At 36.8% G+C, this 17191-nt stretch overlaps 1 protein-coding gene across 1 annotated transcript in view; it reads left to right on the top strand.

Annotated features, from left to right (window-relative positions):
• SCN3A (sodium voltage-gated channel alpha subunit 3) overlaps window positions 1-17191 on the top strand; it is a 121106-nt gene that overhangs the window by 17446 nt on the left and 86469 nt on the right. Inside the window, exons 2-3 of the mRNA XM_061436473.1 lie at window positions 4522-4717; window positions 14358-14671. Coding sequence (XP_061292457.1) covers window positions 14408-14671 — 264 coding nt within the window. The 5' untranslated portion in view covers window positions 4522-4717; window positions 14358-14407. The remainder of the gene's footprint in view (window positions 1-4521; window positions 4718-14357; window positions 14672-17191) is intronic.

Genomic DNA, 17191 nt, shown 5'->3' on the forward strand with positions numbered 1-17191 from the left:
AACATAGCCTTGACTAGACGGACTTTGTTGGCAAAGTAATGTCTCTGCTTTTGAATATGCTATCTAGGTTGGTCATAACTTTCCTTCCAGGGAGTAAGCGTCTTTTAATTTCATGGCTGCAGTCACCATCTGCAGTGATTTTGGAGCCCCCAAAAATAAAGTCTGACACTGTTTCCACTGTTTCCCCATCTATTCCCCATGAAGTGATGGGACCAGATGCCATGATCTTCGTTTTCTGAATGTTGAGCTTTAAGCCAACTTTTTCACTCTCCACTTTCACTTTCATCAAGAGGCTTTTGAGTTCCTCTTCACTTTCTGCCATAAGGGTGGTGTCATCTGCATATCTGAGGTGATTGATATTTCTCCCTGCAATCTTGATTCCAGCTTGTGCTTCTTCCAGTCCAGCGTTTCTCATGATGTACTCTGCATAGAAGTTAAATAAACAGGGTGACAATATACAGCCTTGACGTACTCCTTTTCCTATTTGGAAACAGTCTGTTGTTCCATGTCCAGTTCTAACTGTTGCTTCCTGACCTGCATACACATTTCTCAAGAGGCAGATCAGGTGGTCTGGTATTCCCATCTCTTTCAGAATTTGCCACAGTTTATTGTGATCTACACAGTCAAAGGCTTTGGCATAGTCAATAAAGCAGGAATAGATGTTTTTCTGGAACTCTCTTGCTTTTTCCATGATCCAGCAGATGTTGGCAATTTAATCTCTGGTTCCTCTGCCTTTTCTAAAACCAGCTTGAACATCAGGAAGTTCACGGTTCACATATTGCCGAAGCCTGGCTTGGAGAATTTTGACCATTACTTTACTAGCATGTGAGATGAGTGCAATTGTGCGATAGTTTGTGCATTTTTTGGCATTGCCTTTCTTTGGGATTGGAATGAAAACTGACCTTTTCCAGTCCTGTGGCCACTGCTGAGTTTTCCAAATTTGCTGGCATATTGAGTGCAGCACTTTCACAGCATCATCTTTCAGGATTTGAAACAGCTCAACTGGAATTCTATCACCTCCACTAGCTTTGTTCATAGTGATGCTTTTCTAAGGCCCACTTGACTTCACATTCCAGGATGTCTGGCTCTAGGTGAGTGATCACACCATCATGATTATCTGGGTCGTGAAGATCTTTTTTGTACAGTTCTTCTGTGTATTCTTGCAAATAGTTAAAGGATAAACTAAAGAGGCAAAATAAGGTTTAAAAACAATGGACACCTACCTTTTTTAGAGTAAAGTTACTATCATACTCTTTGAATAACAACTTTCTCATTCATGGTATAAAGAATTCCCCTTAATTTCTGAACTGCTAAAATTCTTTTAAGATAATTTCAAGACAAAAATTAAACACTGGACTAGAAGAAATTAAAGGATAAATCAATTATTAGGATAAACTTATACAAAAGGAAATATAAAACTCATCTCTAGAAAATTCAACTGTTGGTATTAATATTACAATTAATAATATTAACAGTATAAATAAAAATGAGCTAAGAAAAATAAAATTAAAGCAAAGTTCCTCAGCTGGTGACATCTACCCTTTTTAGAGTAAAGTTTCTGTCATACTCTTTGAATAACAACTTCCTCATTCATGGTATAAAGAATTTCCCTTAATTTCTGAACTGCTAAAATTCTTTTAAGATAATTTCAAAGGCAGGCTATCCATTTTGGGGGGATCTGTAGGTCCAATACTTATATTAAATAATCTGAAAGTATAGTTTCTAAATCATCTTATCTCATCACCATCTTAATGGAATTCACTGAGTTCAACTACTTTAACCATTAGTATAAGTCTTATTAGATTAAACCTTGTATGGGTTTTCTGTGAAATTAAATTTAAGATATCTGCTAAGCATGTTATGTAGTGTCCCTTGATAGCAAAACTTCTTCCCTCAGTTTGGTTCTTGGAGAAAGATTGTCTTTTTATACACAGTGTTTAAGAATCTTTTTGTTTTGTTTTGTTTCCTAAAATAAAATCAGATACATATGATTCTGTGTACTTTCACTTTTCCTTACCTATTGGGAACATAAGCGCTAAATTCCAGCCTTGATTGTATAAAGTGACCATCTCATATTCATAGTAATCTCTACTCTTTCCTTTCAGAATAACCTTCTTAAACTGTACTCTATGTGCCATTTCCATCAAATTAATCTAAGGTACTGTTTTAAAATGCAGATCCCTGGGTCTTGCCCAAGACTAATTTTTTCAGAATCTCCATAGATTGAACCCAGAAGTCTACAGATTTAATAAGCAGTCCAAGTGATTCTTATGCTCACTGAAGTTCAGAACTGATTTAAAGAATCCTCATTCTCTTCTTAACTCAAGTAGTCCTATTTTATCTTACAATTAATCTATAAACCATGGTCTTCTTCGAATGATGAGTGAGATAGAGATCTTATTAAGACATAATACAACTCAAAGTATTGGACCTAAATTGGAGTGTGAAACCATATGCAGAAATCACTATTTCCCATGTGTACTCGAGACTGAAAAAAATCTCTCCCATTTGGAGCCCAGGCCATGAGATATATTTTCTCTAATCCGTGAATCAGTGATTTTCACAAGGGGAGGGTGAAGAAGAAGAACTGAAGCGAATCAGAACTTTCTGGCATGCTTTTTCAAACTCTACTCTTCTGTTCATCCTGAAGTTCTTAGTTTCTCTTTGATATTTAGTCCTCCCAACTTCACCCCCCGCACCAGAGAAAAGGCTGAAAATGTTTCCAGAGAAAAGACTGCACATAATTTAGAATATCTAAATTTGATATTTTAGTTGTTTAATACCATGCTCATTATAAGTCAGGATGAAGATCAAGGTATTGAAAACTCAGTTATTTACATGCTGTGAAGGAGAGAAGTAGTGTTTATTAGCCTGTGACTTAAAGTAGAAGCAACTAACATTTATTTAAGGACTATAAATTTAACAATGTAATACTTGAATGAAATTTAATGCTTCAAGATCTGATGATGGGTATTAGTAAAGTAATAATAACTATAATACTGTTATTCCTATTATTGCTACTTCTATTACTACTAAAGTCTCCAGCTTTTATGGAAAACCTACTTTATACCAGCTATTGTACAAATGACTCTACATGCATGTGTGTATGTGTGCAGATCATTTAATTCTAACAACAGCCCTCTTTCCATGGGTATTATAGTTTCCATGAACAGAGAGGAAACTAAAAATTGGACTGGTCAGGTAACATGTTCAATGTTAAACAGCTAGCAAATGGCAGAGCCAGGTCTGTGTTGCTACCAAGTGAAAGAGAGGAAAGACAAAGGCCAGATCATAAAGGCACCGGCACACTTTCCTAAGTCTAACTCACTAAGAAGCACTTATAAAGTTTAATAAGGATAAGATACATATTTTTAAAAGATCACTCTGATGACAGATTAAAGAAGAGATTTGTTGTTTAGGAGTGAGTTCTCCTCTGGAGATGAAGATGAAAAAAAAAAAAACTATGTATTAAATTAAAAGGTGACATTTAATGGGACTTTTTTTTTTCACAGTAAATTGTAAAAAGAGATTCATTCATGAGGATCCAGACTGGTTTACCATGTAAGATTTGTATACATGAAATGAAGTATTTTAAAAAATACTAATTGCTGATTTAAATCAGGGATACTGATTGGGTATCCCTGTTGGCTCAGATGGTAAATAATCTGCCTGCAATGTGGGAGACCTGGGTTTGATCCCTGTGTTGGGAAGATCCCCTGGAGGAGGAAATGGCAACCCACTCCAGGATTCTTGCCTGGAAAATCCCATGGACAGAAGAGCCTGGTTGGCTACAGTCCATGGGGTCGCAAAGAGTCAGACACAACTGAGTGACTAACACTTTCACTTTCATATATCGTCCTTTTAAATAATCATTGGTTTAACTAGGCTTAGCCATTGCTAATGGTTATAGCCAGAAGGACTATGACATCAGATTGATATATATTACACCTTGGTTTAACATGCTGGTTTTTTTCACCTCTGCTTATCTAAAATTTATTCATAGAAGCCATTGAATAAAGTTTATTGGTCTTATCTTAGCAAATAAAATGGGATTTTAGGTGGAGAGGAAAAGGAATTAGGATAATAACCCATAACCTCCATGTGTACCGTACACTCCAAGGGTCTACCTCTTTGATCTTTCTGGTATTTGAAGAAAAGAAGCAAAGGGGCAGTAAAGAGAGGAGAGGGGGGAAGGAAGTAGGAGGTGAAGAACAGGCAGATGCCCTGGAGCTCCAGTCTGTCTTCAGAAGGACTGGAATCAAGGTTGCCACTGAAGGAGGTGAGTCCTATGCCCACTGCAGGATCCTGACAATGGTTCCCGGTCCCATCATCCCTTGAGCACACAAGGGTACGCTGCTCATAAGGCTCACACAACATGTTTTGTGTGAATCCTGATTTCTTGATCTAGGACTATAAGTAAATAAAGTGCATACAAAATCCAGATCCAGAAACAGAGTACCCATATCAATCCAAATGTCAAAGGTGCTGGATTCACCTCACCTGTGTTCTCTTTCTTCACAGGTCATGGAGCAAGGAAGGTAATGTCAAGCCACATCAGAGTTCATCAGGGATGAGATACCTGTCAAGGATTTGTGGCAGAGTGGCACACTGGAATAAAAACACAGAATCTCTTATAAGGGTCGTATAAGAACAAATGAGATAATTCCCAGAATTGGCCTGGAGTTTTTTCCGGAAAAAGGTGCTGTGACTATCTAAGGTACCTAAACTTCTAGTGGGTCTAAATCGTGTTTGTGCAAAGTAAACTAAAATCTAGTAAACTAACAATGGCAACAGTTTCAGGACAAAAAGGAGGCAGAAGAGGGATTTCCTGCCTCCTTGCTAGTTTGTTCCTCCCAAAGAGAAAAACACTCAAGAGACATGGCAGAGATGACCTCAGGGAGTGGAGAGATGACAAAGGCTATTGATGTAAGTAAAGAGAAACTAAACCAGCATTTTATTTCTTTTTCTCTCAAGAGACACATTCATCTTGTGTATTCAGCAAGTTATCCAGGATTGTATTTAGTTGAACTTATTTATTTGGTAATTGGTTCTGTAGGTCATCTATGTGTATAGGATAAAGGACATCTAAACATGTAGTCAGAATTGGACTGTAAGCTGGCTCCTGGACTGGCCAAGTTTTTGAACCTACCGAGGAGTGTTTATTTGTTTGGTGTATCAGCCGCAACTAATGAAAAAAAGCTGTCTAAAATTATCTAAGTCAAGAAGGATGTTTATTGAACTAACAAGCAGTGCAGAGGCTGCTTGGGTCCAGGAGGTGAGTGATCGTCAAGAGCCCAAGGGCAGATCTGTCTCTGTGATCTGCCACCCTCAGCGTGTCAGCTTTGCCCTCACAATGGCACGCCTTGGTTTTAAGTGCCGGCAGCAGGACCATCATACCCTGATGCAACAGTGTCCACGGGACAGAAAACTCTGTCTCCCCCTCAGTCTTTTTTGAGTGAAGAAAACTTTACAGATGCCAAGTTGGCAGACTTGCCCTCACCTTGTATTGGCCAGAACTGGACCAAATGTCTAATCCTTAACTAATGATAGGCAAGGGGTTTGAAAGAGGTATTGAAGTGGAATGGCTGTTGGGAAGATGAACACAAAATTTACTTCAGTTTGAAAACACAGTAGACAAACTGAGGAGCTGATAAAACCAATGATGCTGATTTGTTTATTACAATATTGGCTTAATTGTCATTATTAGTTAGCAGTTGTCTCTCTGAGCGTGTATCTATCTGATAATGATAAAGTCACAGGCAACATCATCTCCTAAAAAATAATAATTATTTCCAAGACAAAAACTGTTCTGAAGCCAGAGATGAACTTCTGCTTTCACATTCAGCTATTTTTTTTCAGATGTCTGACATTAAGTCCAGGTAGAAAAAGACCAAAATAGTTCTTTTATGGACAATCATGTGTTTATCTGACAGAAAGGGAACAATAGTAGAGAAAGTCTAGATTTAATTTGTATTTGGCCATAGTATGGTGATAACCACACTACAGAGTTACTTTCTCAATAGGCTTGTCCAGACCGTTAGTTAATTTAATTTACCTTTAAATAGCTCCAAAATGTTTAACATACATGTGAACAGGTATCTATTAGATGTGCCTTTTATGTTTATTAATTCATTCCTGTTTGTTTTGTATTTTAAAGCAAAGGTGAGGACTCTATTGCTGTGCTTCTTAGATGGTACCACCCCATTCCTAACATCATACATACATAACAACCTCTATACATAATAACCTCCTAATAAGGTAGCTGACTCATCGTAATTCCATTTCTGAAGACATGAACTAAAATTCTTCTCATTTTGCAGGCTTGGGACCCAGGCTTTATCCTAAACTATCTGTATTCAAATCCTGACTCCTTATTACTTTTGTAACTTGGACAAATTATCCAACCTACCTATACCTAGGTTTTCCTATCTGTAAAACGGGGAAAATAGTAATAGTAATACCCTCATAGGGTTAAAATGACAATTAAATAAGTTAGTGTACGTAAATTACATGACGTAAATTATCTAAGACATAGTGATCATTCAATTGAGTTTTATCTATTATTTTATTTAATCCTCAAAGTCACTTGGTTAGGTAGGCACACCAACAAAGCAATAATTTCAAAACTTTTAAAACATAGACAATAATATTTTATTCAGCCTTGGTGAGTGCCCAGTGGTTATTATTATAATGTGTTGAATGCTATGTGTATGCCTTTGATAAAATATGCTTTTGGTCACACATGCCACTTATAAGCCCTAAACGAAAATTCCTTTGGAAAAAATAATAACTTTATTTAGTAGGAAAATAGTTAATTGGTCCATTCTATCTTTTAGATTATACCTTTCCTATTTCTTTTGTTGATACCAAGAAAACACAGACAGCATCCTGTTCTCACTAATGAAACCAGTCTTTCTCTGACAACTCTCTCGTCGTCAAGAACATGAAAATATATTCGGATGTTGTTTTTTCCTTCCCTGATCTCTCAAGTTGTATGACACAGAACAACTTTCCTTCCTTGAAGATGGCAAATTTATAGCCTCTGACATAATTCAGTTTCCATGGAAATAGACCAGAACTAATTGATTTTGTCTGTAACGTAATTATAAAAATCCCTACAGAGACGGAGAGAGACTATTGATACTAACAGGCTATAGACCAATACAATTCACCAAACTGTCTTCTGTTCTGGAAAATTAGGCAAGATGAAACTTCACGGGCTAAATGACTAATGGAAAAAATACTTTTGTTTCTGCTGCGGTAGTGCTACGGCATATCTCAAATATTTACTGTGCCATTTTTCTCAGATTCTGATTCACTAACAGTTATTAATTTTGTACTCATTGTATTCGTTGGTTTTACATGTTTTCAGCAGCTTATGTTAGTATCACAGCACACAGATATGTGAGCCTGGAAAACTGATCTGGGTTACACAAATCTATCTTTCTGTACTTATACACAGCTTAGATCTTTAATATCAAATCACACAATAGTAAGATTCAAGATAAAAAATGTCAACAATAATAGGAAAAATCAGTCAAGAACAGAATGTACGGAAAATGTGTCGCTTTAGGGCAACAATCTGTGTTTGTCAATAGACAGATACTTCAATGAAGATTACTTCTCTGTGCCTGTTCCTCATTTATTTTAAAGGCAGGTAGCTGGACTTTTTGTCAAATCCAATGCATGCCTTTTAATTAACTTCTTAGAAATTCCTCTTTTGGCATCTATATAACTGTTCTAATTTCACTGTTTAATATCCTCTGTGTTCCCTCTCTTTAAAAAATGGTAATCACAAGAGTCCTGCTTTTTCATATTTCCAATTTTTTCCTAAATAATGTACTGTGTATTCTTCAGCTTTAATGCTGCTGCTGCTAAGTCACTTCAGTTGTGTCCAACTCTGTGGAATCCCATAGACGGCAGCCCACCAGGCTCCCCCGTCCCTGGGGTTCTCCAGGCAAGAACACTGGAGTGGGTTGCCATTTTCTTCTCCAATGCATGAAAGTGAAAAGTGAAAGTGAAGTCACTCAGTCTCTGACTCTTAGCGACCCCGTGGACTGCAGCCCACCAGGCTCCTCCGTCCATGGGATTTTCCAGGCAAGAGTACTGGAGTGGGGTGCCATTGCCTTCTCCGTCAGCTTTAACTGGTGACTCCTTAATCAACATTTACCCAGCCCAGACAGCTTTCTTGAGTCTCAGATAAATATACATCCAGTTGTCTCACAGGCATCTCAAACTAAATAAAACTCAAGCAGAATTTATTGCTACAAACCTCTACTTCTTGGTTGGGTTAAACTTGAGGCTTAAACCAGAAATCTGGAGATAAACTTGACCCCATAACTCTTCTTCACCCTTCATATCAAATCATCACAAAATCTCATTGGTTTTCTCTTCCTAATTGTGCCTTCAGTACAAACCTCCAGGCATGGTTTGTTTTCTTTCTAACTTATTGAAGACCTTCTATCCTCCAGGCACCTGCTCGGCTTTCAGTGCATTTTCTCATTTAAAGGTTAACATTAACTCTATGAAATACGTGCTGTCATTGCTATCATTACCTTCATAGGGAACCTGGCGAGTATGAAGAATTAAAAAAAAAAAATTATCACATTGCTAGAACATAGTGGAGCCAGGGCTTGAATGCAGTCCTGACCACTAAGTCCACACCCTTAAGTAGTAAAGCTACAATAAAATTCTCTTGCCCTTTGCTTTAAACCACTGGTGTCCATCTGCTTCCTTTTAGGGAGGCTGTTCTCAAAGGGTGGTTTCAGACACCGGGGTGTTCCTGAGTTTGCTTCAGAGTGTCTGTGAGGTCTAAACTATTTTCTTAAAAAATACCAAATTGTCATTTGCCTTTTTTCACTGCTCTGACATTTGCACCGATAGTGCTAAAGTCATGGAAGTAGAACTGCTAACGCCTGAGCAGGAATCAAGGCAGTGGCACCAAACTGTAGAAGGAGTCCTTGTTTTCTTCACCACAATTTTTGGTAAGGAAAAAAAAAAAAAATGCCAGTTCGCATAAGAACATCTTTGATGAGGCAGTAAAAATTATTAGTTTTATTAAATCTTGACCCTACAGAACACTTATTTTTAATATTCTGTATGATGATAGGGAAAGAATACAGAAAGCATTTCCTCTGTGGACTGAGCACTAAAGCTGTCTCAAGGAAAAGAGTTGTGTGACTGTGTCAGTCAAGAACTGAATGTGCATTACTTTTTCGCAGAACACCATTTCCACTTGACAGAAAGAACTGACAAACTCTGGTTATTCAGACTCGGATATTTGGCAGATATTTTCTCAAAAGTGAATAAAGGAAAAACCTGTCACTTCAGGGAAAGCAAATGATAGCAGTTGTTGTCGATGTTAAAATTGGAGCTTTCAAGGGGAAATTGGAATTCTGGAAAACCTGAAGCTGGGAGAACTGACTTATTTGAAAAGACCCTGATGCTGGGAAAGAGAAGAGGACGACAAAGGATGAGATGGTTGGATGGCATCACCAACTCAATGGACATGAGTTTGAGTATACTCTGGGAGTTGGTGATGGACAGGGAGGCCTAGCGTGCTGCAGTTCATGGGGTTGCAAAGAGTCAGACACGACTGAGCGACTGAACTGAACTGAACTGGGAGCTTGACAGTCTCCCAATACATTATGATCTTCTCTAGAGATCAATGGTGATATTAACAAATGCTATTTTTGAATGTTACATGATAAAGTTGGTCAAAATTTGGAAAATCTGCATAGCAATGTGCTGATATTTTCCAAATGATCTGTGCATGATGGTACAAAATCCATCCAAAGGGCAAGATCAATCAGAAGTTCACTGATAGTTTTAGATTCCACATAGAAACTAATTTAAGAAACTACCATTTGGAGAGTTTTAATGTTTATCAAAGAAAAATATTCACAACTGCTTCATAAAGAAATTGAAATGCTCCCTATTTTCCAACTACATATTTGTGAGGGGATTTTCTTCTTGTACTTTAATCAAAACAACATATCTCAACAGATTGAATTCTTAAGCAGATATGAGTATCTAGCTATATTCCATTAAGTCAGACAGTAAAGAGATTTGCCCAAATGTAAAACAAGTTCATTCTTCTCACTCAATTCTTTTCATTTTGAAACATGATTGGTATATTAAGGTGTTTTCATTAAAAATCTGTTTTATATGTAAACATATTATGTTAATCAAAACATGTTTTTAAATTTTCTATTCTAATTTTTAGTACAGTAAATATGGATAGATAAGTCTCCTCTTAAACAAAAGCTCTTTGAAGTCACCTATAATTTTAAGAGCATTAAGGGATCCTGAAACCAAAATGTTTAAAAACCATGGCTCTAGGATCACTCCCTATCTGTCCATTCTTCATACTGCCACCATCTTTCCAATCTTAAAGTGATCATGCGTGTCCCACCTACAGCTTTCCTTAGCGTGCTGAATGACGCCTTTGGTGATCTATATCCTGCATAAATTCCATTCCTTTATTTTTCCCCTCCCTTTTAGGCAGGTTGACTTCCACCCATAATGAACTTCTTATAGTTAGTTCTTCCCAAACAATCCACGCTCTGTTATTTCTGGGTCCATATACATGCTTCCCCCCTGCCTACCTAATAGGTCTCTACTAATATGGCTTCTTCCCAACCTTCCCCCATCTACCACCACCACTACAACTAGCTGGTCAAATTCCAACCAGTCTACAAAACTTACCCTAATATCACTTCCTTAGGAAAACTTGTCTTAACCATGCCCTTCCCTGGGTAGAATAAACTCCTCCCTTTAATGCACCTCAGACAATAACCAGTTATATAAGATTATATTATAATTATTAGTATAAAAATCTGTCTTTCCCAATGGACAGTCAATTCCTTGAGGGCAGAGACTATGGGTACCTAGTTCAAGCACAGTGTTGATACAGAGTGGTCCCTCAATAAATATTTCCTAAATAAATGACCCTAAGTTTCCTTCCAGGTTTGAAATTCTGTCATCCATCCCTGTAATAAGATATTCTGAACCACAGTCTTTCTTGATTAACAGAAGGATGCATTTGTTTTATTGATACACATTAACAAACTTAGAGTTTTTAATCAAAGAGATCATCTCCTCAGATCTTTTCTCCTTTTTTGTCCTTGTAAGGACAGTTCTAGAGAAAATTTGATGTGTTTTAATAAATTATAATGCATATATATTCATTAATAATAGATATTCCACACCAAGGCATCAGCAGGAATTAATTTTTTAAAGTCTGTCCTAATAGGAATATAAAATTATGTAAGAGCTCAGTATAATAAGCTCACAAAGAACAAGAAAGAATAGAAAAAAATTAAAATAGAACTACTGAAGAACTACGAGAGGTTTCTAAACAGCAACACTATAGGTGAAGCCCCAAGAAACTCTGTTCACTATAATCTTTAATGTCTCAGCCTACCCAAATACTGAGCAAACCCTAGGTCTCCTTGCAGACAAAAAGCTGAGAGTCTAGAGCTGGACTGTCTTCTCAGGATTTAGAGACACCAGCATGGTAATTTCAAAGAGACGTCTTTACTTCCTTTTGATCAAGACTCGAGATCTTTATTCTGGCCCCTGATAAGTGAATGAAGGTAAATTATTTATTTTAAAATAAATTGTCATGATTTTGTGATGGTACCCTTTTTTGTGTCATCTCAGAGAAATCAAAATCATTTATAAAGATTACTGGAAGATTTTCTACATTAGATATGTTTAAAATAATTTCATTTTAGAACTCAGGAGCCAGGAGACTCTAATTAAATGAGTAAAAGTAGTTATTTCTTTATGGAAAAGTGTTGCCACATATATGATAAGGTATTTCAATGTCAATGAGGTTGCTTGCTTGTGTGTGCTCAGTTGTGTCCAGCTCTTTGCAACCCCATGGACCGGGGGCCCCACCAGGCTCCTCTGTCCATGAAATTCTCCAGGCAAGAACACTGGAGTGGGTTACCATTTTCCTACTTCAGGGGATCTTCCTGACACAGGGATCAAACCCACATCCCTTTTGTCTCCTGCATTGGCAAGCAGGTGCTTTAAAGAGGTTGAGGAAGATTAAGTGACAAACTCAATACCACAAACTCAGTAGTCACAGACTCTGAAACCAACTGCGGCAAGGTTCCCACTGTCAATAAAGAAACCAAAATCACTTCAAGTGAATGCTTAACTACAAAAGCAACCTTTCTTGTCCCTTAAGAGAGCAGCCAAGTTCCACAGAAATTTTTAAAGATATTTTTCTCATGCCTTGTCATTTTCATTTAGCACTTGGGAAGAACCCTTATCCATTCAATTCAAGACAGGTGTTAAGAGACAGGTGGATTACACATACCTGGTTGTTTAAGGCTTTGAGTTAAAGGCAAACTCCTTCCCCACTGAAAAGTACAAAAGCTGTGATTATTCCACAGCTGCCTAGAGTTGAGATGACTATGTCACCACTGGATTTAACATAAAATGGCTGAAACCATTAATTCTACTTTGTGCATCTACCATGAATTTAGAAGGCACAAAATAGAGAGCTGATTGATTTTCAAGTAAAACAGAATACCTGTTCCCAAACCTTCTGATCCATATACCACTTGATGTCCCATCACAAATCAGAAGTTCTTTTTTCAGAACTAGTAGGGGATATGGCACAATTTTTTGACAAGTCTGACAATTTATAACTTATCTGGAATATACCTTCATAAAGCAGGAAATATAATGATGGTATCATACTATGAATATGAATTCAATGGAAAGACATAGGTATTAAAATATTTTTTGTCACTGGGACAGACCTGGGAGCCAGTAATTCAGATATACACTCCAAAATCATACATTTTTTTGAGTCACTATTTTTCTTATGTCACTATAAGATCTAGAATTTCTCCTTGTCTGGAAACTCACTATCTCCATGCAACGAACTGCCAAGAATTAGAATGCCATTTAGGGATAAACTACTATGGTGACTAGAGTAAGTGTCGGGGCAGAGGAAGGCAGGTGTCTGGGGATAGGGAAATATCACAGATGACTTCCATGATTATTCTGATGCCATGGTTGTAGATCATTCTACAAGATGGCTGATGTACTCATTGCATTTCATTGTTATTGTTTCTATTTTCTAGATGGATTTTTAAAATGAGATTCTTGGCACAATGCAAAATAAAATAACTGCTAACTCATGTTTCAAAATTTAGCTGATTTCCTGTATTTCTGACAGTTCTGTCACATTTCCAGCAGACAGAATTTCTTCCCTCCCCTGGGAAATTGAGCAGGTCCACTCCGCATGTCTGCCTTGTCTCCTCCATTCCTCTTCCAGCCATGGGGTAGGCGTGTGTGAATGTGCCCCTGTACTCTGCACTCCCCAGTCCATTCCTGAAGCTCCACAGTTAGCTGTAGTTCCAGCAAGTTAGGACCTTATTTAAAGAACAGTGGCTTGAATTGCAAAGATGCTTGAAACCACAACAGAGAAAAAGGTTGAAGGAAGGAACTAAAGATAATTAGATTACGATCACTGACACTAACACAACGCTTGCTAATTCTGGAAACTAGTCTAAATATTTAATGCAAATTAATTTTTTAATTCCTTACTAACCTGGGGGGTTCAGTACTCATATTATCCCCATTTTATAGATGAAGACTGAAGCACTGAGGGGTTACATTTTTAAAGTCATGCCGCTCAACAGTGACAGCCAGGGTTTAGAAAAGAAGGAATCTGGCTCCATAGTCCATTCCTTTACAACCCTACACCAAATGAAAGATTCAGGAAGATGAACTGTCCTGGAATACTTAAAGAGGAGCAGACAGGAAAAGTAAATACATTCTGCATTGCTTCAGAAGATACCTCAGGAGGAACCTAAGTGAAAAGCTAAAAGGAAACAGCTTTGCCTTCTCTGTCGATGCTGACAGTCAGACCTTGCCTTAGAACCAGTGTTCAATGATGCTGGTAATTAGAACAGTGGTTGGGTTACACAAAATTCTTTTCCTACCCTGAGATTTTATGAGTCTGCAGTATATCACTGTATTGTCACCAGGATATTTTTCTTTGGAGTGTTAGTAAGATATGATAAAAAGAGGAGGGAGAGAAATAATGGGTCCCTAAGTAATCTTATCGACAAGCATTCTTGGCACTAATCTTTACCAAATGTTTACTATGCTTTGGTGTAAAGGTATCAGAACAGACATATAAAGTCTTATTGAAAATTAGACTGAATGATATTTCTAAGTTAAAATTTGTAGTGCAGCATGAAAAGCATTACTTAATGTTTACATTAAAATAATTAATACAAGAAATATTAAATAACATTTTGGTTGATTTTCTTAATCTCTCTCATTCTCTTGCTTTCCTAACCCTCATGCATTTTTTTTAATTGCAGGCTATTCTTATGCAAGAAGCTAAACGTAATTAAATGTGCAGGATGAAAAGATGGCACAGGCACTGTTGGTACCCCCAGGACCTGAAAGCTTCCGCCTTTTTACTAGAGAATCTCTTGCTGCTATCGAAAAACGTGCTGCAGAAGAGAAAGCCAAGAAACCCAAGAGAGAACAAGACAATGATGAAGAGAACGAACCAAAGCCAAACAGTGACTTGGAGGCTGGAAAGAATCTTCCATTCATTTACGGAGACATCCCTCCAGGGATGGTGTCAGAGCCGCTGGAGGACTTGGACCCCTACTATATCAATAAGAAAGTGAGTGTTGATTTTATCCTTCCCATAAGTCTTTAACTTGGAACTTTAATATACTTTTCTGGGGCTCATGGATACCCTGCACCATAAGTTTTCTATTGTTTAAGATTTTATAACACTTATTTCCACTTATTTTTAAGTACAATATAATGAGCAGAAACGTAAGAAAGGAAGTCAAGATCTGGCCAAAGTGAAGTGATATAGAGGTGAACCATTTCTACAATTTCACAGTCACTGATATTGACAAAATTAAAATTGACACCAACAAAGCAAAACATCTGTTATTGGTTACATATTTAAACACACAGTAGACAACAGAATAATAGCTGTGTGAAAGAAGAGTTACAGGGCACATGTCCTTAGTTTTCAGTTCTTTGACTTGAGGTTTCTTCACGATACATTTGTAGTCTAAAGGGTAATAAATAATCTTTTATTTAGCACCCTCCTATAGGAAGATAGAAAAAAATGTTCACCCAAAGATACATTTTTTGGGGGTCCAGTAACCTGATTGGGAGTTTCTCTTAAACTTAATCTGTGACAGGCTAGATTCCAGAACACTTATATGTTGTTAAAACATCACTCAGAAAAAAAAATGTCAAGAACAGAAGACAAAAAAACACAAACAGAAACTCAAGTTTTTCCAACTATATATGATTTAAATCAACAATTATGACTGTGTCTTTCTAATACTATAATAACCATATAATTCTGTCAGAATTAGCTAGTTTTTTTATGTTAAACCAACCGTGCAGTATTTTGTAGGAAGTATAAAGAATTCATGATAGATTGTGTGCTCTCTAATTAGGTATTTTGGCAGCTTACAACCATGATTTATATTTCACATTCACAGACATAAAAACTGGCCCATGTAGAAACTAAAGGAATATTAATATCGCCAAGAGTTATTGGCTTACAGATTAAAGGAAAAAATGAGCACTTTTATTAGTCAAAGCCAGCCCTTTTAAAAGGAATGGCTAAAGAAACTATATTCTTTAAGCAGCATACAGCTTATAAGATCAACGATGGCTAAAGGAACTGACAACCATTCAGACCTGGAACTAGCCCTATTGCTCTGAAACTATGTACATATTGTATGAAACTATGTACATACAGAGGATAATGTTAAAGTACAGATTCTTTCTGCTTCCTTTTAAACTAGCTGCATGAAAGGTGGCATATAATATATATTCATATAGTTCTAAAAATAATTTATTCCAGTACTTTACTATAGAATTGGTAAAGAAAATTTTGAAATTTAGTTACTGTATTATTACATATGATGATGCAAGTGAGATATTCCCCAAGAAACTAGAAGAAAATTCTCCTCTGGAAATTATTGATTCAAGCTATATATTTGCAAAGATGCCTTCAAGAGATGACAGTATGACTTAAACTTTGACATGATTAAAAGTATTTGCTACTTAAAGAAAGGAATTTTACCTATCCTTAAGATAGGGAATTGGTAAAATTAAGGAGGGGCAAAAGAGAATAATGAAGAAAAATGTTAACATTTTTTCAGGGAGACAGATTTTCAGTTAGTAGTAGTCCTGAAAGTACTTTCCTCTCAGAAAGTCACTACACTGGGGAGGGCCTACACTGTGCCACCTAATTGAGATGTCATCAAACATCCATATTAATTAATTAAGTCAGCTTATTTGGACTCCACACTCAACAAAGAGTATCTTATTATAATTCGTCTTCCCATACATCTGCTTAAAGGAAAGAATGTGCTGGCTCTGCTACAGCAATTATTCCAACCCATGTGACAGTGATCTATCTGGTTGTATATAAATAGATTGGCATTTTAACTTTATATCAGGCTTTCAAGCTTGGTTAACGTGAGTCTGCCGCTAGGAAACAGAATTGCTCTCTATGTGCTAACAAAGTCAGTTTTTATTGCCTCCCTGTCTGACAACAAGAGTGGAACCCATATTTATTCATAATGGCCATGACTCATTTTAAGAGACATCCAGAGTGTATACTGTTGTTTGCCCTGCTTTCCTTTATGATGAGTCTATAAGGATGAAGGATGAAGGGCTATTGAAGAAAATAGCTCTTGGGACAGAAGGAGCTAATGTAAGAAGCTAATGGAGAAGTTCTGGAATTTAAAATATGGTATAAAGCTTGTTAATTATATGGAATAATTGCAGGTGAAAGGTGTCTTAAAATTATAAAGCATTATGAAACTTTGATTCCATCAATTAATGTTATAATTTTGCATACCTAATTGAATCATATAAGCAAAATCACAATGCATTTTAATGGCATTCAAATTGATCAAATGAAACTTGAGACTAGTGACAGTGATTATGGTAATAGCTAAAATTTGCTATGCTCATACTTTGTCAGGTATTGTTTGAGTGCTTTAACTCGTATAACTTATGTAACATTCAACAAAAAACAAGGCATGTACTACATTTATCTCATTGTATAGATGGGGAAGTGAAGCACAGAGAGGTTACGTAACTTGCCCAAAGTTAACACTCCGTAAGTGATGAATCAGGATGTGAGCCTAGGCAGTCA

This window comes from Bos javanicus, chromosome 2 (genome assembly GCF_032452875.1).
Source record: "Bos javanicus breed banteng chromosome 2, ARS-OSU_banteng_1.0, whole genome shotgun sequence".
NCBI lineage: Eukaryota > Metazoa > Chordata > Mammalia > Artiodactyla > Bovidae > Bos > Bos javanicus.